This window comes from Zingiber officinale, chromosome 4A (assembly GCF_018446385.1).
Source record: "Zingiber officinale cultivar Zhangliang chromosome 4A, Zo_v1.1, whole genome shotgun sequence".
NCBI lineage: Eukaryota > Viridiplantae > Streptophyta > Magnoliopsida > Zingiberales > Zingiberaceae > Zingiber > Zingiber officinale.
The window spans coordinates 126,490,520-126,510,622 of record NC_055992.1 but is presented as its reverse complement, the minus strand read 5'-3'; the positions used below and the strand labels follow the sequence as shown (position 1 = coordinate 126,510,622).

Genomic DNA, 20,103 nt, shown 5'->3' with positions numbered 1-20,103 from the left:
AACAAAATAAAAATCTCATATTAAGCTCTTTCTATGTTCTAATGGCATAGAACCGACCACATTTCTAGCAAAATCAAATACTGATGATCTATCAAGTAAATATAACTGATTACTTTGACAAGACAGATATAAGTATTAGTGTGGCATTTATCAAGCAACATCTAAAGTTGGCAAGCCTTTCTATTGAATTCCTTTGGCATATGCACCCATGACATTGAAAAGTTATTTCATTTTGCACTTAAATCTTGAAATTGCACGAGTGATCCCAAGTCTTTATTAAGAAATGGATGCACTGTAACGTGCCATAAATCGAGTAAAGAACTGTGGCAATACATTTGAATTTGCTAGAACCATCATACCTGAAAGGTGGAGACGAAGCAGGATCTTCGAACTGGAAAGGCGGAGATGAAGCTGGAGGTCGTCGATGGTGCTGCCTTCTCCCCTCGAAGGTGGGGTGGGGTGCTGCCTGCACCTGTCGAAGGTGGGAAGGAGAAGGGCGACGCCTCGTTGGGATCACTGTTGCCGTCGACAGTTGGAAGACGTCGGGATTTCGCACCGGCGGAGCTTCGGAGGGACAAGGGAGCCATGGGAGTGAGGAAGGGTTAGGGCACAGAGATGGACTGGAAGTTGAAGGGTGGGGCCTCGAGGGTGCTCCCTGTTGCCGTCGACACTTGGAAGACGTCTAGATTTCGCACCGGCGGGGCTTCGGAGGGACATCGGGACCGTGGGAGGGAGGAAGGTTAGGGCACAGAGAGGGACAAGTCAAGTCGCGAAGAGGAGGAAGGGTTAGGGCACAGAGATGGACTGGAAGTTGAAGGGCGGGGCCTCGAGGGTGCTCCCTATTGCCGTCTACACTTGGAAGACGCCGGGATTTCGCACCGACAGGGCTTCGGAGGTACAGCGGGACTGTGGGAGGGAGGAAGGTTAGGGCACAGAGAGGGACAAGTCAAGTCGCGAAGAGGTTTTCGCAAAAGAGGTTTTCGGCGAAAGTAACTTGTTCGTCTGCGTCACGTGTTTCTCACGAGAAACACTGTGTAACATTGTCGTTATCTGCATGGGACAGAGGGACAGGCAAATTTTCGGGACAGAAGATTTGAGCTGCAGGTGCACCATCTTGTTTCACAAACTTTGACATACGTGAGGCATCACAAGTTATTGGCCTATGGGGTCAGAGGATTTGATCATATTAGGTTATAGGATGTCAGGCTTACATAATTGAGCTAGATAGACTTGAGCATCGGGTTAGTAAGAGTTGAGTTGAACATCACAGTGTCTTGGGTCAGTGGAGTTGAGCCAAGCAAGATCGTTGAATCCTAGTTATGCAAAAGGATACTGTCGGATCGGTAGGACTGAATGGAGATGTGCAGAGTGTCGGATCGAGTCGATAGAGACGAGCCGAATGGCACTGACCTGTCGGATAAGTATAACTAAACTGAACAGGGTAATGTGTCGAGTTGGGTCAATAAAGATGAGATCACGGTCTTATAAGTCAACGAAGAACAATTGTCATGGAGAAGATCGTAAATGCTGTCCAAGGAGATTTACATAAGCCAAATCTCTGGGGTGGAGATAGGCTGAACCAGAGGAGTCAGGTCAGCCGAGTCCAAGATGTTGGAGTAGATTGGACTAGAGGAGTCAGAGCAAGTTGAATCGAAGATGTTGGATAGATCAAACTGGAGGAATCCAGTAAGCCGAGTCAAGGTGTCGGTGTAGATTTGACTGAAGGAGCTGGTGCTAGGCTACATCGACTTGCTTGACCTTTGATCAGGTAGCGAAATCGAACGACTATGTGTAGGCCACATGCTATCACCCCGTCAATATATTTTATATTGGCAGATAAATTTACAAGTATTATTATTTCACTTTCTGATAGAATTTTCCTTATCTTTTCGATTGGTTGTTTTAGATATTGCAGATTCAATCTCCGCCACTCGTTTCGGTGCCAAAACTGCATCCATTCATTTTGTCCGTGCGTTTCCTTCCGCCAGTCTTATCACCCTGCGTCCTCCCCAGATTCCTCCGCCTCCAGCCCTCGACCGTGCACTCGAACCTCATCCCATGGCCGCTACAGTCCTCGAGTCGCTGGTCGTCCCCTCCCACCCTCCTCACACCACCGCGCCGAGGGCTGCCGCCGCGCTCTTCCCACTCGCCGGCGGCCGTGGGTTGGGGCTCATCCCCAGGTTCCGCGGACTTAGATGCGCGTCGCTTCCCCTGAGGGCCGCCGCCGCGTCCAGATCGAGGATGGTCGGGAGGAGGGCGGCCGGCGCAGTCGTCTGTGAGGCGCAGGAGACCGCCGTCCAGCGTAATGTTTTCCTTCCCGATTCTCTTATAGGGTTTGGATTACGGTGTCGTGGTTTCGAAAGTTTAGCTCTTTTTTTAGATGTGAAGGGTTTTATCAAGTTCAGCGAGGTTTTTGGTATTCTATACTCGAACTCGATGACCAAATTGATAAAAACTAAAGTAGAGGATTGAAGCAGTTGGAAGTAATGTACTCCTCGTCAGGTGCTTGTGCTTCCCACAAGTCGTATCTTGAACGAAGAGGAAGATGAACATGGCAGACGCTTCCTGCCCTCTTCCTTGACTCCTTACTCAGAAGCAGCATTAAGATGCCACACCATTTTGTTAAGATCTTTAGGTGCTTTCTTGGTCTTAACTCCTACTCCATAGCTAAAGCAAATAGACATATTGCCTTCCCTGGTGATGAATATTTTCTAGTTCAGGTACTCCTTTTCAAAAAGATCTTTAACCTAAACAACTTGATGGATTAAAAATTTGCCAATTTCTCATTCTTGACAGCTTTTCCTTATGTAATTATAAGTTGATATGTTTTAGTGCCGTTGTATTTATAGTCCAAGTTGAAGTTGATACAATTTTAATACAAAATATTCTTTATCTAACTGTTCGGGGAAACAACTTGGACTGAAATATGCCAATTTCATATCTTGATAGTTTATCAGCATATTTAAGTGGGTTGATATCATCTTAGGTTAACTTCTGAAAATTTTGATACAAAATTATAAGTTGACATGTTTTAGTGTCTTTGTATATATACTCCAAGTTGAAGTTGATACAATTTTGATACAAAATATTGTTTATCTGTCTGTTTGGTGGAACGACTCGGACTGAAATATGCCTATCTGGTATCTTGATAGTTTGTCGTCATATTTAAGCGTGTTGATATTGTCTAGGTTAACTTCTGAAAAGTTTGATGCAAAATATTGATTATCTAGTTGCTTTGTGAAACAACTTGATGGCTAGAGAAGAGTATTTTGGTACAATGGATACCTTTTATTATGGTGATCCAAACATAGAATTCTTCATTAGCTGGGTGTTGACCTTATATAAAACCTTTAGGATGGTTTTTACCCCACCTAGGGGGATTAGGCTTGGTTTTTTATCATTGCCAACTCGCGCACAAATTTACGCCTATGTGAATTATCATTTATTTTAGAATACAACTTTGTGATGCTAAATTTGTAGACTTGTTGAATTGGATTAAGAACTCAGTTCACAATTCATCTTCATTCGTGCCTAGTTATCATAAAGATGCATGGACAATGTTTACTTCTTTTTTTATCTATAATGAAGCACGCTTTTCAAAACATTGCAGTTGCAGATGTATCTAAAGATACATGGCAGACACTCGTTCTGGGTTCAGACGTTCCAGTTCTGGTTGACTTTTGGGCTCCTTGGTGCGGACCATGCCGAATGATCGAGCCAACGGTTGCCAAATTAGCAAAAGTTTATGAAGGCAAGCTGAAATGCTATAAGCTCAACACTGATGAAAACTCTGAAATAGCTAATCAATACGGGATTCGCAGCATCCCAACTGTAATGATCTTCAAAAGTGGAGAGAAGAAGGATACTGTGATTGGAGCTGTGCCGGAATCTACTCTGGCCACATCCATAGAAAAGTTCATCTAGAGAGGACTACAAGGATTGAAATTGGTTCAAGGAGTCTTTTTCTTAGTTTCATTAATATTTTTGCATTCAGCTCTCTGTGCTGTATATATTATGCTTTTACCCTTCAACCAGGTTATATTGCTCACTGCTGTAAGAAGCATTTGCTGAAATCTAAATTTCTGCTTTGCAATTTTCTGGTTTTCCTCTAAAGTTCGGTTCCCCTAATTCAAAAATTCATTTTTTTAAAAAAAAATCAATTTATTCAATTCGTTTCAGTTTTAAATTCTACAGATCAATTAAATCAAAATGTTATCAGTTAATTGATATATTATAATCAATCTATTGATATATCTAAACACATTAATCAAACTAATATTAATACATTATCTAATGCTCAATAAAAAATCATAATTGATCAAATTAATTAATTTTTCATATTTATTTCAATGAAAAAATTGATTCAGATGGCATAGATTTTTACAAGTATTAGCCCGGGCTTATAGTGCAATGTTAAGAGTGCTCGGTTGTTTCGTAGACATTCACAGTTCGATTTTTAACTACGATGTATTTACAAAGATTTTTTCTTCAAATGAGATTTATAATTAAGGGATGCTTGCAACTATGGGTGTAAACGAATCGAGTCAGTTCGCGAGCTTTTTAAATCGGCTCGATAAATATTTGATTTATATTTGAACTTATCGAATTCCAGTCGAACTTAAACATATTCGAACTTTTTTTTAGTGAAACTTAAACCCAAATTATTTAGTTCGTGAATAGAATTCCAGTTGAACTTAAACATATTCGAACTTTTTTTTAATGAAACTTAAACCCAAATTATTTAGTTCGATAATTCACGGAATCTTAATATTTTATTAATATAATATAATTATATATTAAATAAAATAATTTTGAGCCTTTAGAATATTTATTTTTGAACAATAACTCAAATAGCTCATGAACATATTTAAATCTTCCAAGCCAGTTCATATTTAAATCTTCCAAGCCCAACTCAAATCCGAACTCTGATTCGAGCTGAATCTAAGTTAAAAATTTTAAACTTTTCAAACTTCGAATCAAGCTCGAACTCAAATATAACTAATTCAAGTCAAATTCAAACCTTAGATTTTTCTTCATATTCGACTCGATTCGATTCATTTACACCCCTACTTGCAACTAAAACATGCTGCACTTCTAAATCACCTGCCACAAGTGCTCGCCGATTTATCCTGGTAGCCGATGAAAAATTTTAATGAGACTGATCACCCAGACTCGATGTTATCCAACCCAATTAACCATTTTTTAAGATACAAATATTGGTTCAACAAAAATCTACAAAAATGATACTTATAAATGGCCTGTGCAAGATAATATCCCCCACCTAATTCCCTTAAAAAACAGGATTTGTAGCAAGGACATCTGTCTAAGAAGCAGATCTCTCAGCCTCTCTCTTGAGGAGCTTCAGGTGTGGAAACATACGATCCAAATGACATCCGTAATGAAGCGAGAGAATGGATTCTACTTGTTCAACGCTGCTTGATGCACCAGAGTAATCATCGGAGCAGAGTTGAACGGAGGCCAACTTCATCAGCTCGTGTCCCATGACGACGTGATTCGCAGGGTAAAGCTTCTCGAGGATCTAAAAAACGAGTACACAAGGTTCATATTTCCTGGAAATATAGATCCGCATCACTTTGAATTGTATGTTACATTACAGCAATATAGAACGTTTTCTATGAGACATGTTTAAGTAGCGACCTAATTATGAGCTTGTCGAACTGAAACAGCTACAACTAAATCTAGTATTTCACAACACTAACTAAATTGCTGTGGTCACTTCAAGCTCATGTAGGAACTGAAACATCAAAAATCTTGAGAAATTTTCTATCTTGCTGAGTAATGCAGAGTGACAGAGTATCCAAGTTAATCATATATTCAAGGATAAAAAATAATACCTTAATGGAAGCGATACAGTGTTCTTCTGCCAGTTTGAATTCTCCAATTCTAACAAATGCCTCTGCAACATTATCCTCAGCCTGCATCACGGTGCAAATTCCTTCTATCAGCACAAAGTTAATCCTAATACCGATGGTTTAGTTGATTTACTCATTCTGATGTTTCTGCTAGTAATTTGAAAAATTCTTACACATTAATATGTCAAAAAATTCAGCAGCCGCACAATTAGAGTATTTTGCTAAAGATAGATTTTGATTTACTCATTCTGATGTTTCTGCTAGTAATTTGAAAAATTCTTACACATTAATATGTCAAAAAATTCCACGGCCACACAATTAGAGTATTTTGCTGAAGATATATTCTTGAAAATTCCGGAAATCGAGTAGCTAGGAAAATTTACGAGTACAAAAAAGAGGAAGAAAGAAAATGTCAGTGGGAAGAACAAACCTCTGCGACAATCTTACTATATGGATGCCTTACTGATCTGAGCTGAACAAGAGAATTCAGCATATCTGGAACAAAAGAATCAGGAACTTCGTCTGAATCCAAAGAATCCTTTAACCTGCATGAATTTGAGGATTTCAGATTTTCCAAGATGCATGTCGATATGAAAATTAAAGAGGGAGGCTACATGTCAAACCTCTGAATTTTTGCTGCATAGCTTTTAGATGCTGCAGATAAATCCTTCAAATTTCGATAGGAACCGCAACTCAAACACCGGCCAACAGCAAAGTGACTCTTGGCACCTCTTTCACGAAGCAACATTCTTGCAACACTATATACTTCTTTTTCATGGCTCGGCAACTGACAAGTTGAAAAGGCTTCAAAACCATATTTGACAAATTCAACCAGAATTATAGGCTAGAGTACTAGAAGATTCGACATACATGTAAAGAAATTTTAAAATTGCAAAGTCCATTAGAAACTTGCAAGGACTTGTCCTCGAGCAGTTTGTCATAAGCAGCTTCTAGGACCACACCGAGACAATGAGGCTGAATGCATCTGAAAGCATTAATAACAAGATCTGAAAGGCTCACTGTGGAGCAACTAAAGCATTGGCATTGGAAGGAGTACTGCTCTTCGAGCAACTTCTGCCTATCTTGAAGATCTAACTGTCCCACCTGTAGAAAATAGTTAGTAGCAAAGTTTTTTCTCGGTATCAATTCGCTAGCAAAATAAATTACACTGAAAATTCACTGGGATGGAAATGTGAATATTGCTCAAGAGGGGAAAAAAATTAAAATGTACCTGAGGACCATAAGACAGCTCAAGTGGACTCCATGCTGGTACAAGTTCTATAGAATGTACAAAGAGCGTACGGGAAATAAAATAAGCATGAGAATTAGGCTGGCACGAGTGGTTAAACAAGCTGCCCTTTGTATATATAGCTTGCGCTACTCTAACCTGTCAAATGAATAGTTTGTCATGTACGAGAAGAGGAACATTCAATAACATTGCAAACAGCCAAACACACAAGCATCGAGTGGCTGGCAAATATACTACATAAGATAAAACATCGACCAAAATACTTTCTGATGTTTGCTTCTCGTTCGCAGAAATAACATCCTTGATAAAGATTACTGACAAACACATAGCTTATAAGCTAACCCCGTGATTTACCTCCCTTCACATAACCTAGGGACGGGCTGTGAGGGGCGCCTAAGGTGACTGTAATCACCTTTTTGCTACAACTGACAGACACAGAGCTGCTCAGTCACTGGGCTAAGGCCATTTGAAGTGAAGGCTTAACCGATAATGCTTGTGTTGATTGTCTTAAGAAACAATCCAAACTTTTAGGGAACTATGAGATATCAGTATCAATTAAGCACATATATGCTTACCATGTAACACATAGGTGATACAAATAAAAACTACACACAATAAAATAAGCAGATGTATTAAACAGACCAGTTACAATCAATGTGGATATCAGTAACTAAAAAACAAATTCTATAAGAATGATTTAAGGATGGCCATAATCTGTTCGGCCATAACCAACTCTTCAAAGATGCTTCCACACAATCACTGAATTTCCATCAGTAGGCTAACTCACTTGATAGACACCATTAGTAAGCAGATGTATTACCAGTGGAGCAGAGTAGACACCATTAGACAACTTCAAACATTTCAGAGTAGAATAGGCGCTTGATGATATAATTGAAAAGAGTTTACTAGAGCAATCAAATGTCAATATGGCACAATGTCTGCCCATAAGCAGAACTGTATTTATGAGAGAGAAAAAAATAAAACACATTGTGATTGAACATTGAAGCCTATATTGAACAGAGGAACAGAAGGGTCACAAGTTAGCTCATAACCAAGAAATAAGGGGCAAATAATAGCAAGGATATTTAATCTGCAAACCTGTTCAGTACTTTGAGTAATATAATTCTTGGAGGTTGAAGCATTTGTAAACTTCCCTAAAGCCTCATCTCCACATAACGATCTCATATGGACAACCGCCATCGAATTGACCTTAACCTGGGATATCACCAGAACCAACTGCACCAATGAAAAGAAGTTTCAAAAAGGTATAAATGGTTTCAATCCAATAAGCAAGATCAAGTGTTGTATAAGTTAGAATAATGAAACTGTTCATTATACACTGGTAAAAGGTAAGCAAGAAACATACTACTCAAATTGCATATCAGCATCGCAGCACGATGTAATAGTCTCCAAAAATTAAAGGATTAGAATCCTTACAAATTTTCCTGAATTTTAGGATTCAAGTCATCCTTTTTTAAAATGATTTAAATTCTGGTTCATGTATCCCTTTTTCCAGGATATTAGACAATTATATATACATAGAAACACCACATTGAATGTCTCAAGATGTTAATCTGTGTTCCTCTTTATCCAGGAATCCTACTCAGCTCAAATGAAGGCATACTGATTGTCAAACTAGCGCTCATCATTTACATTTTTACTGAAAAAGGATATTTGTTTACACCTACGAATTAAATTAAATAGTTTTTATATATAAAACAAGTAGAATAAACAAAGAACCAGTTCTGGCACTGAGAATGTGATCCGAAATAACCTTTATTTAGCAATTGAATAGCAAATCTAATTTGGCAGATATTTCAAAAGGCCAATCACCAGAAAATATTAATCAAAATTCAGAACCATGAGTAAGTTGCATTTTATCACCTGGGCAACAGAAGCCGCACTGAATGGGAAATCTGAATTATAAAAATGATGCAAACAGTGCAACAAGACAACTGCATAGACATGCGACTCCAACTTAGTAATTATAGAATTTTGAGCATAATGGTGGACAAAGTCCTACAGAAACAAATATAATATAGGAATTAGACAAGATAACAACTATCTCTAAGATAGTAATAGGAGAAATAAAAAAAAAACAGTGCTAATAAAAACACTCACCAAATAATCCAAGGGACTAGAGTTCCTCCCAAAAGCCTTCCATTTTTCAACAGAAATTGCAATTATTCTGGCAGCTAAAACAATGTCAGGTGGCAATACAGCAGACCAGTGCAGACCACCACATTCATGATGATGTTCTGGAATGTGATTATTGGGCATGTTAACTCCGATACTTCTGGCATTACTTGAAAATCTATCCATAGATTTCTCAAGATCTACATACACATTTTTCTTTGGAGAATGATTGTCAGCTTTACTTGATGATTCTTCCCCAACAGCTTGTTCCAAACAACAATTAGAACAGTACACTGGTATGGTACAAGAAGGGCAGAACAAGAGATCAGTTGGTACTCCTTCAAAGCAAAAGTGGCAGCGAGTTTCACGGTAAGCCTTCAGCAAAATCTGTATATCAAGTCAATATTCAGTGAAGATGCAATAGTACTTCATCATCAGAATTTTTCTATGGGTTAGTGCATAGGTAACTAAGGACCATTGCATATTATTTTAATCAAGGAATATGAACATGGAAAATTGAATAATCAATAAAACATGATAACCAATGATTGTTAGATGAAAACACCAAGATCCTACCGCAGCAAGAGGTTGTTCATGATGAACTAAGGAAGCTGGAGGAATGTCATTTCCAAAAGTTAGTCCTCTTCCTTTATCTGGTGTTGATACACATTGAAGTGATAGAGATTGTAACTGAGCTGCCACAAAGCCAATATTGTCACTCCTTGAAAAATAAAAATAAAAATCAGATTCCTAGAAACTAACATATCAACAAAGTAATATTGAATGCTACATTGGTTTTGTTATGACGTCAATATTGCCAATGCAGTAATCATTGGGTAAACTTTGCACTACCATGATCTGATCTCAAGTAAGCATGATACTCATACAATAAAATAAAGTTGAAATCACAATGAACATAATATGCTTACCTGAGGAGTCTACATTCTCATTTTTTCCACCATTGTTTGCCATTGCAGTCACATTTGACTTATCAGATTCTTTTAACACAATACCCAGCTCGCCTTTAATTTGGTTCTTCCTAAACAAGTTCTCTTCCAAACTGGCAGCAACTTCTAGGTCATGTTTGGCATGTTCATAATTTTTTAAAGAAGCATTTGCCTTCCCTCTTCTGTACCATGCCTGCTAACACAGAACAAGTGAAAAGGGAAAAGATAGAAACAGAAAAGCAAATTGCTACCTAAGTTCCACAAGGCCATCAGTGCAATGGTAAAATTAAATAATTGCATGCTGATGCAATTAAAAGATATGAATCTGAGGAAAGACAGCATTCGGTTATTTGATAATGTTGCTCTTGTAGCTACAATAAAATATCCATCTCAGCAAAACATTGTAGCATATAACATGCCATGGGTCACAAGGAAACAACTGTGACATGACTTATCTATCAGACTCTTTCTATATCTTGATTCCTTATTGCAGTGAAATTGTTGTACTGTACTAAACCCATCAATGCACACATGCGCTGTCAGAAAATGACAGAATATGCAATAGATGAAAATATACATGTATATGCCCGACAATAATACAATATAAAAAGTAACAACTTATTGAAGGAACAAAAATTTGCAATTTATTTTAGATGAACCTTTCCTTATTGCACATAATCCTTTGAAAAAGTAAACTTTCCTCCAAAAGAAATAGAATAAAAGCATGTTCTACTCACCAACCTTGACATAAGTAGGGAAAATCGCAATGGCTCGGTTGCAGTCTCGAACGCACTCTTTTAGAAGGCCTAGATTCTGCATGGAAAAAAAAATCAAGAGATATAAGAAATTATCAGATATGAGATAGGATATTAAACTAGTCGTAGCTCATAAGATATGAATGTCTGCAAAATGTATGGCTATTTTCATCATGATTGTCCATACAACATGGAGCCTGGTGTAGATTTGAACCAATCTATCAACAAAATTTAGGAATACTATAAAGGCAACTTTTCCAAGGTTCACACTTCAGGTAAATAAGCCTAACCTTGGGTTTTTTATTGGAATATTTCATAGAGTGCTTCAACTGACAATATTGTTATGAATATATAGTATTCTCATATGAACCAAGCATTTCATCACACTTCAAATTCAATTGGTGAGAAGTATTGATCAGGTGGTACTATGATTCTTCGAGGGGATCCTTCGTCCCACAAGTCAAATGTTCAAAAACGCCCCATGGATCAGTTATTTTCCTATCTTGTAAGATGTATAACAAGGTCTAAGACATGATAAAATGACCATAGAAGACAGTGCAAACCAATTTGATATAACAAACTTTACAACTATAGCATAGAAAGTGAAGCTTGACAGCCAAATAGATAAAAAACAAGGTGCAGTTATTTTTAGATATTACTCTACACAACTAAAAATTGAATGTGACGGTTCTATTAAGTTAACAGCATCAACTTGCTTCAATTAAAATGAAGGAGAGAAAAATGAACTTACATGCATAGCAGAAGCCCTGTTTACATATAAAGTGGCAACCAAACTTGCATCCATCTCAGAGGAACTTGCAGGGGCATGACGCAATGCCTTTTTCCCAAATATAATAAAAGTATTAATAGGAAAATTCAGAAAAAAACATCAATATCATCAAATAAAATTATTTTTATAATCAAAACATACTCAGTGGAGTTTGAATTATAAAGTAACACATCCAAGAGTTTTAGTTACTGTCCTATGGCTTATTGGCTGAAACGTTGCACGCCGCCCTGATTCAACAATAAGAGGGAAGGAAGAGGGTGCCAACTAGCTCACTCAATTGGTAATGGCCTTTGAAAATTTTTGCATAGTTCTTAGGTTTAAAATCTGTTTTCACCCAAATGTGAGTGTTCGAGGGCTATCATAACTATTCTAAAAAATAATAAGAAGGAAAGAAGACACGCATACTATTCTAACGAAGAAAAATGACGTTATTAATCATATATAAGAAAAGAATTGAGGAAAAAGAACAGACCTGTGAGTAAAAGGTCAAAGCTTTAGCGTATTGTCCCTGGGTAAAACACTCGTTTCCTTTCTGCTTCGAATCCAAAGCAGCTTCCTTGTTCTTCCGACAGAGTGCCAGTTCAGGATCTGTCAATTCCCTAATAACCTAAACCAAGGAATTAACAGAAATAAATTCCACAAATTTCAAGAAATAGACGAGGATGCTGAAATTACTTGCTGAAACTGAGGCGAGGAGCGTAAAAAGTCAAGAATCAGAGAAGAAGAGATCGTCAAATTCTCCGGCGTGCTCTCGCCGATCATCCGCTTCAAGTCGTCCGGGATTAGGGATTTCAGCCTCTCCATTCCTGCTACGGCGATCAAACAATACAAATGCACATTGCGAAAATCCCTAAACTACCACGCGAAACGCAAGAGATTTGACTGAAGCCAATAAATAGAAGATAAGAAAATGCTCAAAAACAGTCTACTAAATTGCATTAACTCTTTTACTATTAAAAGGATATTCTTATAAAAAGTAAATATAAAAATGTCCACTGCTCTAACTTATAGTTATTTTAAATAAAATTATTTTAAAAATATATTTTAAAAATTAAAATACTTTTGACAGTTATATAATTAAATCTAAAATAATTTTAAAAAATATACTAATTAAAATAAAAAAATATAATTAATCAAGTTATAGAAGTATTTCCACATAATAATTTTAGTTAGAATTATAGTAATTTATAAGAAGAGAATTTTATATTAAAAAATAAAATAAAGTATACCTAAAATAGGTATACGGAATGACGGTACTATAAATATATAATATTTTTATTAAAATTAAAAATATCAAATCATCATATTATTTATCAAATACTTTTTCCCAAGCAAAAACATCAATATTTTTTCAATACAATTGATTCTTTAAATTAAAATATAATTTAATCCATACAAAATTATGCAATCATATACAATTGAACTAATCGATTTAAGTTGTTTTAATCTTGTCGAATGCTTAAAAACATTTCCAATTGAAAGAATTTGTGAACACAAATAACATTTAATGAATAACAATATATTAATGCCTTGACTGTCCTCAAAACTAAGTGAAATAAACAAACATAAATAATAATAATAATACACAACATAGAAATAAAACTAATGATTTAATCAACTATCATTATTGTTAAATGTTAATGGTTTTTAAAAAACATTGTATTTTTATTTTTTAAATTAAAATTAAGCAATGAAAATTGGAATAAAGTAAACATAAAATATAAAGTTAACATTACTATGGTTGACCTTGCTCTTTCTACTTCTGGTGCTTGGCTAGTGCAGGGAGATTTTAATACCATTTTGAATAATTCTGAGAGAATTGGAGGTGCCCATATAACAAATTGTGGAGCTGAGTTTGAGGCTTGTCTTTTTAGGTGCGGTCTTTCTGAGCTCAGCAACCATGGTTCATTTTTCACTTGGACAAACAACCAGGACGCCAAGTCTCGTATCTGGCGAAAGTTGGATAGATGCTTAATCAATTCTGATTGGTTAGATGTGTTTCCTGGGTCTGATTATGAGGTCATTAGTCCAGGATTGTCTGACCATTCCCCTCTTATTGTTCATATTAGGAATTTGATTCCTCGACGTGCCTCGTCTTTTAAATTTTTTAATATGTGGACCACTCATCCTCATTTCAACCAGATTGTTTCTGCAGTTTGGAGATCCCCTATCTCTGGCTCTCATATGTTTGTGCTCTGGTCTAAACTCAAGTTGCTAGCTAAGGAGCTCCGTGTTCTTAATAGAGTAGAATTCTCGGATGTCTCTGTTCGTGTTGCTAACTGTAAAGCTTCTTTGAATCATTTGCAGTCAAATCTTCACCAAGCTCCTCTTGATCAAGATCTTTTAGACCAAGAGCGAGCTTTGGTTATTCATTATAGATCTCTAAAATTCTGTGAAGAGAGCTATTTCAGACAAAAAGCTCGTGCTGATTGGTTAAAGTTGGGTGACCAAAACACTAAATATTTTCATCAATCCCTTAAACTTAGATATGCTAAAAACAACATTGTATCTCTTCGTCTTCAGGATGGCTCTATGTGTTCCGATCATCCTACTATCTCTCGTGCTATGATTGACTTTTATGAGGACTTATTGGGAGTTGAGTCTCATGCTCGAGTATATTCTGATTCTTCTATTTGGCAGGCTGGTAAGCTTCTTTCTTCTGAGCAAGCTACCTATCTTTGTAGGCCAGTAAGCTATGATGAGGTCAAATCCACTCTTATGGGTATGAGAAGTAACAAAGCCCCTGGTGTGGATGGTTTTAATGCTTACTTTTTCAAAAAAGAATGGGATATTGTTGGCCCTTCAGTTTTTGCTGCAATTGATGAATTTTTCAGAACTGGGCGTCTATTGAAGCAATTCAATTCCACTGCCCTTGTGGTTATTCCAAAAACTCCCAACCCTTCTGGCCTTACTGATTACAGGCTCATTGCTTGCTGCACTATCATATATAAACTCATTACTAAAATCCTTGCTACTAGAATGTCTCAGGTTATGCCCTCTATCATAGCTTTGAACCAATCTGCTTTCGTCAAAGGTCGCAGAATAGCAGACAACATTTTATTGGCCCATGAACTTGTACACAACTATCATAGAAATAATGGTAACCCAAGGCTTACCCTGAAAGTAGATCTACGGAAGGCCTTCGATTCAGTGTCATGGGATTTTTTAGAAGAAGCTCTTTTGAATCTAGGTTTTCCTTCTCAATTTATCGATTGGGTTATGACATGTGTTAGAACTGCCACCTTTTCCATTGTTATTAATGGGGGTTTGGAGGGCTACTTTCATGGGAAAAAGGGAGTTAGACAGGGTGATCCTATTTCCCCTCTTCTTTTTGTTATTGCTATGGAATACCTTTCTCGCTGTTTTCACCATTTGATCCCACCTGACTTTGGGTTTCACCCTGGATGTCGTACTCTTCAAATTACTCATCTCTGTTTTGCCGATGATTTGTTGGTATTCTGCTGTGGTAGTCTTAACTCAGTCACTCAAGTTATGTCCATTCTTAAACATTTTGAACAAGTTTCTGGGCTCCATATCAATGAGGGCAAAAGTCTCGTTTTCTTTTCTGGTGTTACTGATCATATCAAAGCTGAAATCTTGACCATGTTAAACTTCAAGGAAGGTTCCCTCCCTGTGACTTATTTGGGGATTCCTTTAATATCCTCAGGTCTGAAAAAAGAGCATTGTGACAAAATTATTCATAAAATCACTGCTAGAATTACTTGCTGGACTTCTCGTCTTCTCTCTTATGGGGGTAGGATCCAATTGGTGATTTCTGTTTTACAAAGTCTCTATGTCTATATGTGTTCTGTTTTTATGCTTCCAAAATCGATTATTCAGTCTATTGACAGGCTTTGTCGGGATTTTCTCTGGCATGGCAATTCCAATTCCAAATCTAGACCTGTTGCTTGGCATAATGTTTGTCTACCTAAAAAAGAAGGAGGCTTGGGACTTAAGTCACTGTCAATCTGGAACTGTGCTGCAGTAGGTAAAAATATATGGTTTCTTTTAACCTCTTATGAAAGTTTATGGGCTGCTTGGATCAGGGCAAATAAGCTTCGAACCTTGAGTTATTGGGGGATAATCAAGCCCCCTGATGCCAGTTGGTGTTGGAGGAAGCTTCTTGATCTTCGCTCTATGTTTAAGGGTTTGTTTTCTTACTGCCTTGGTTCTGGTATGCATTTCAAATTTTGGACTGATCCATGGCTTCGGGGTGTTTCATTGATTGAGAAATTCCCATCTATCTGTATTGTTGATGCTAATATTTCTAAATCGGCTTATGTTGCTGATGTTTGGCATGACAATCATTGGCAGTTACCTGATCCTATTGATTCTATTACTGCTCAAGCTTGGGACTTTATTACGGCCCATTTCACTTGTTTTAATGAATCAGACATTATTTCTTGGAAGCTTACCACTTCTGGTATATACTCAATTGCTTCTGCGTATGAATATTTCAGGCCTAAAAAGCCTGTTGTGACTTGGTATAATTTGATTTGGGGCTCTTCTCATGTCCCTAAATGTAGTTTTATTGCTTGGCTTGCAATTAAGGGGAGACTTGCTACTCGTTCTAGACTGCTCAGATGGGGGGTCACCTCATCTGATCTTTGCAGTTTGTGTGGTATTCATAGGGAGACTATTCCTCATCTTTTTTTCGATTGTCCACTTTCAGCTATGGTTTGGACTAAGATACTGCATTCTTGTTCTATCCAAAGAGCCCCTTTACGTTGGAATAGAGAAGTCAGTTGGTTTTCCAGGCATGCTTCTTCTAAGTCCAGACGCTCTCAGATTCGTCGAGCTGCTTTCTGCTCTACTGTATATTGGATTTGGAGAGAGCGCAATGATGTTATTTTTAAGGGACAAACTCCTAACTCTGAGCATATTTTTCTTCATGTGCAAAATTTGATTCGTTTTAGATTTTTTGATTTGTTTCATCCCTGGATTGAACATTGTCCTTGGGTTGTATAATTTCTGTGAATTTGGAGGACTATTTCTGTATCTTTGTTGTATTTCTGTATGAATGATAGCTAATAAAATGAACTTCATCAAAAAAAAAAAACATTACTATGGTTAAGTCTCCAAACCTTAGCTTAAGCGCCTTCCGCCACCGCCCATCGCTGGCCCTTGAACGCCGCTACCGCCCACCGCTGGCCCTTCAACGCCGCCACCGCCACCCGACTATCCTCCTCCTAAAATGTGCCGCTTCTCTCACCATGAGCCAGCTCCTCCAACTACACGCCCGCCTCATCACCTCCCCTCCTCCCCCCGAGGCCGTCGACCCCAACCTCGTCGCCGTCAAGCTCATCTGCGCTGCCGCCGAACGGTCCGACCCCCGCCACGCCGCCCTCGTCTTCCACGTCCTGCGCGAACCCAACATCGTCGCCTGGAACTCCCTCCTCCGCGCTCTCGCCCTCCACCGCCTCCACCCGGCCGCTCTCCACCACTTCCGCCGCCTCCTCGCTTCCGGCTCCCCCGCCCCCGACGAGTTCACTTTCACCTCGGTCCTTAAGGCCTGCGCTGGTCTTCTCGCCCGTTCGGACGGCGAGATGGCGCACGCCCTCGTCCTCAGGCGTGGCTTCGCCAGCAACGTCTTCGTCGGCAACTCCCTCATCGATATGTACTTCAAGTTCGGCCGACCTGATAATGCTCAATCCCTGTTCGACGAAATGCTCACAAGGGACGTCGTCACCTGGAACAGCCTCTTGTCAGGATACTGCTCCCGCGGCCATTTAACCACGGCGAGGAGAGTGTTCGACGAAATGCCCGAGAGAAGCATGATTTCATTGTCCGCGATGATCACAGGCTACGCTCAGACAGGCAACTTGGACGCAGCCCGTGAGATATTCGACGAGGCAATTGATACAAACGTTGGCTGCTGGAATGCCATGATTTCGGGATATGCTCAGAACCAGAAGTTCTCAAAGGCCATCGCACTCTTTCGCCAGATGCTCAACTCACACTCAGTGGAACCCAATGAAGTCACACTTGTGAGTGTCCTCTCAGCCTGCGCTCACTCAGGTGCCCTCAACTACGGGAGGTGCATCGACCGATTCATCGAGACGAAATCGATGAGGTTAAGCCTCTTCCTTGGCAATGCACTAGCAGACATGTATGCCAAGTGTGGATGTATCGCCGAGGCCAAAGCAGTGTTTGGCAAAATGAAGGAAAGGGATGTCATATCTTGGAACACGATCATCACTGCCTTGGCCATGCATGGCCATTCAGAGGAGGCAATCTCAATGTTCCACAAGATGTTGGATCGAAGTTTAAGGCCTAATGACATTACTTTCATGGGAATTTTATCAGCCTGCACTCATGCTGGTCTGGTGGATGCCGGGCTTCGGTATTTCGATACGATGATCAAGGTGTTTGAAGTTTTGCCGCAGGTCGAACACTATGGATGCATAGTGGATCTTCTCAGTCGATCTGGGCGGCTTGATGAAGCAGAGGATTTGGTTTATTCGATGCGGGTGGCACCAAATGAAATTGTCTGGGGTGCTTTGTTGGGTGGTTGCAAGATCTACAAGGACACAAGCAGAGGCGAACGGGTAGTTCAGCGCATACTCGAGTTAGACCCTAAGCACACCGGCAGCTATGTGTATCTGGCAAATTTATACGATAGGATGGGTAGATTTGATGATGCGGCAAAGTTAAGTTCGATGATGCGAAATAATGGAGTGGTAAAGACTCCCGGCTGCAGTTGGATTGAGGTCGATAACACGGTACATGAGTTCCTCATGGGCGATCATTCTCACCCGCAAACCGAAAAGATTTACGCAATGGTTAGCACATTGAGTGTTAGAATGAAGCTAGTGGGGTATGCGCCCGACACAACGTTAGTAACTCAAAGGATAGACGAGGAGGAGAAGGAGAATGCACTCTCGATGCACAGCGAGAAGTTAGCAGTAGCTTTCGGGCTCATCAGCACGAAGGATCACAGCACCATCCGTGTCGTGAAAAATTTGCGGGTTTGTGATGATTGCCATCAGGCAATGAAGGTTATTTCAAAGATTGTCGCGCGGGAGATCGTCTTGCGTGATCGAAGCCGATTCCACCATTTCAAAGAGGGGCAATGCTCTTGTAAAGACTACTGGTAGTTGTCCAAAAGTTGAGATCAATTCAGCCTCTGAATGAGATAGGCCACTTATTAAGTATTTAAAAATATTTTACCTTAATTTTAAAATATTTATTTTTTAAAAAAGTAATTTATTAGACACTAAAACTATTTTTTTAGATAAAATTACAGGCTGAATAATGTATGGTATTTTATTTTATTTTTAATTTAATTCTGAGTTGCTTCCCACGGTCAGTTCACTAGCAATTGGGCCGCCAGGCCCATCGGCGACAGCGGCGGGACGGCGAACAAGCCGCTCTTCATCTCATCTACCTCCAAGTCCCATAGGCTGTTCCAGATCGACGGAGACAAGGGGCAGAGGAGGAGGTCCTCTGCCGCCTCCGGCTCCGAGAATCGAGACATTTTGATGTCGCTTGATGTTTCCGTCTCCGTTCCTCTTTTCCTCTTCCCTGCTGCTGCCGCCGCCGCCGTCGCAGCCGGGGCTGCTGGAAGAGGATGAGGAGGCGGAGAAGGAGGAAGGGGGGCATCCGATTCGGCTGCGGAGCATCCGAGCTCGTTGGGGAAGTTGAGGATGGCCTTGCGGCCGCGCATCTGGAAGGCGGCGCGATCGTACGCGCGGGCGGCATCCACGGCGGTATCAAAGGTCCCAAGCCAGACTCGCGACCCCCGCCGCTTAGGGTCGCGGATCTCCGCCGCGAACTTCCCCCACGGCCTCTGGCGCACGCCGCGATATCGCCGGCCCTGGTCTTCCCCCGCGGCGGCCCAGTCCGGGTGTCGAGCCCGGGGGAGGGCGACGGCGAGGGACGGCCAGAGATCTGGAAGCGGGAGCGGCGGATCGGGGCCGAAGCGGATCATGGGGGCGGCAGGCGCGGGGAAGCAGAAAGACGATTCGCGGGGACGAGCGACCGCAGGCGCCGGAGGGGGGAGGACGAAGGAGAGCGGAGTTAACGGGACGTCGGCGAGCAGGTGCTCGCGAATGAGGTCAAGAGTGGAGCCGCCGCTGCCGAGGAGTGATTCCATAACAAGGAACAGAAACAAAAGCAGGAAGAAATTAAACACGAAACACGAATGGAAAAAAAGGCTTGCGGAGGCGCTGGCTATTTAAAGGCAGGGACGAATATCTTCAGGTACGCTTTTACTTAAAATTTTAACGATTTCTTTTTAATGAAATGGAATAATTAAGGACATTATTTTAAAGACTGAATGTAAATTAGATAAGATCAAAATTTTAAAATTGAAATCTATATAAATATTATATAAACATTTGCATAAATCTAT

General features: G+C 39.8%; 4 protein-coding genes across 7 annotated transcripts; 2 read left to right on the top strand and 2 right to left on the bottom strand.

The window, feature by feature from the left end:
* Positions 1-1,956: 1,956 nt before the first annotated feature.
* LOC121971043 (thioredoxin M2, chloroplastic-like) lies at positions 1,957-4,093 on the top strand. 2 transcript variants are annotated; one of them, XM_042522119.1, is made up of 2 exons: positions 1,957-2,302; positions 3,611-4,093. In XM_042522119.1, exons 1-2 carry the CDS (start codon positions 2,059-2,061, stop codon positions 3,922-3,924), a joined length of 558 nt encoding a protein of 185 aa, XP_042378053.1. In that variant the 5' UTR covers positions 1,957-2,058; the 3' UTR covers positions 3,925-4,093. The 2 variants fall into 2 exon arrangements, with proteins under 2 accessions (XP_042378053.1, XP_042378054.1); XM_042522120.1 differs by lacking the exon at positions 1,957-2,302 and adding an exon at positions 2,317-2,720.
* Positions 4,094-5,151: 1,058 nt separating this feature from the next.
* On the bottom strand, positions 5,152-12,656 carry LOC121971039 (SET and MYND domain-containing protein 4-like). Of its 3 annotated transcripts, none has more exons than XM_042522110.1 (15): positions 12,426-12,656; positions 12,223-12,357; positions 11,712-11,798; positions 10,947-11,018; positions 10,188-10,398; positions 9,835-9,953; positions 9,244-9,645; positions 9,007-9,141; positions 8,221-8,358; positions 7,105-7,260; positions 6,744-6,977; positions 6,497-6,660; positions 6,304-6,418; positions 5,856-5,936; positions 5,152-5,539 (listed from the first exon to the last, which is right to left on the bottom strand). In XM_042522110.1, exons 1-15 carry the CDS (start codon positions 12,552-12,554, stop codon positions 5,324-5,326), a joined length of 2,394 nt encoding a protein of 797 aa, XP_042378044.1. In that variant the 5' UTR covers positions 12,555-12,656; the 3' UTR covers positions 5,152-5,323. The 3 variants fall into 3 exon arrangements, with proteins under 3 accessions (XP_042378044.1, XP_042378046.1, XP_042378045.1); XM_042522111.1 differs by having other exon boundaries at positions 5,432-5,570; XM_042522112.1 differs by lacking the exons at positions 12,223-12,357; positions 12,426-12,656 and having other exon boundaries at positions 10,943-11,018; positions 11,712-11,789.
* A 4,163-nt stretch (positions 12,657-16,819) lies between these two features.
* LOC121971037 (pentatricopeptide repeat-containing protein ELI1, chloroplastic-like) lies at positions 16,820-18,993 on the top strand. Its single transcript, XM_042522108.1, has one exon. The coding sequence runs from the start codon at positions 16,964-16,966 to the stop codon at positions 18,845-18,847; it is 1,884 nt and encodes a 627-aa protein (XP_042378042.1). The 5' UTR covers positions 16,820-16,963; the 3' UTR covers positions 18,848-18,993.
* A 27-nt stretch (positions 18,994-19,020) lies between these two features.
* LOC121971038 (ethylene-responsive transcription factor ERF105-like) lies at positions 19,021-19,889 on the bottom strand. The gene has a single exon (XM_042522109.1). The coding sequence runs from the start codon at positions 19,843-19,845 to the stop codon at positions 19,057-19,059; it is 789 nt and encodes a 262-aa protein (XP_042378043.1). The 5' UTR covers positions 19,846-19,889; the 3' UTR covers positions 19,021-19,056.
* Positions 19,890-20,103: the final 214 nt, after the last annotated feature.

What these genes read in the sequence shown, in the direction of transcription:
- LOC121971038 (XM_042522109.1), bottom strand. Translation starts at nt 19,845, where the DNA reads ATGGAATCACTCCTCGGCAGCGGCGGCTCCACTCTTGACCTCATTCGC.
- LOC121971039 (XM_042522110.1), bottom strand. Translation starts at nt 12,554, where the DNA reads ATGGAGAGGCTGAAATCCCTAATCCCGGACGACTTGAAGCGGATGATC. An exon ending in TGAGAATGTAGACTCCTCAG is followed by an intron (nt 9,954 to 10,187) that starts GTAAGCATATTA and finishes GCTTTGTGGCAG; the next exon opens with CTCAGTTACAATCTCTATCA. An exon ending in TATGCAGCAAAAATTCAGAG is followed by an intron (nt 6,419 to 6,496) that starts GTTTGACATGTA and finishes AAATTCATGCAG; the next exon opens with GTTAAAGGATTCTTTGGATT.
- LOC121971037 (XM_042522108.1), top strand. Translation starts at nt 16,964, where the DNA reads ATGAGCCAGCTCCTCCAACTACACGCCCGCCTCATCACCTCCCCTCCT.
- LOC121971043 (XM_042522119.1), top strand. Translation starts at nt 2,059, where the DNA reads ATGGCCGCTACAGTCCTCGAGTCGCTGGTCGTCCCCTCCCACCCTCCT. An exon ending in GCAGGAGACCGCCGTCCAGC is followed by an intron (nt 2,303 to 3,610) that starts GTAATGTTTTCC and finishes AAAACATTGCAG; the next exon opens with TTGCAGATGTATCTAAAGAT.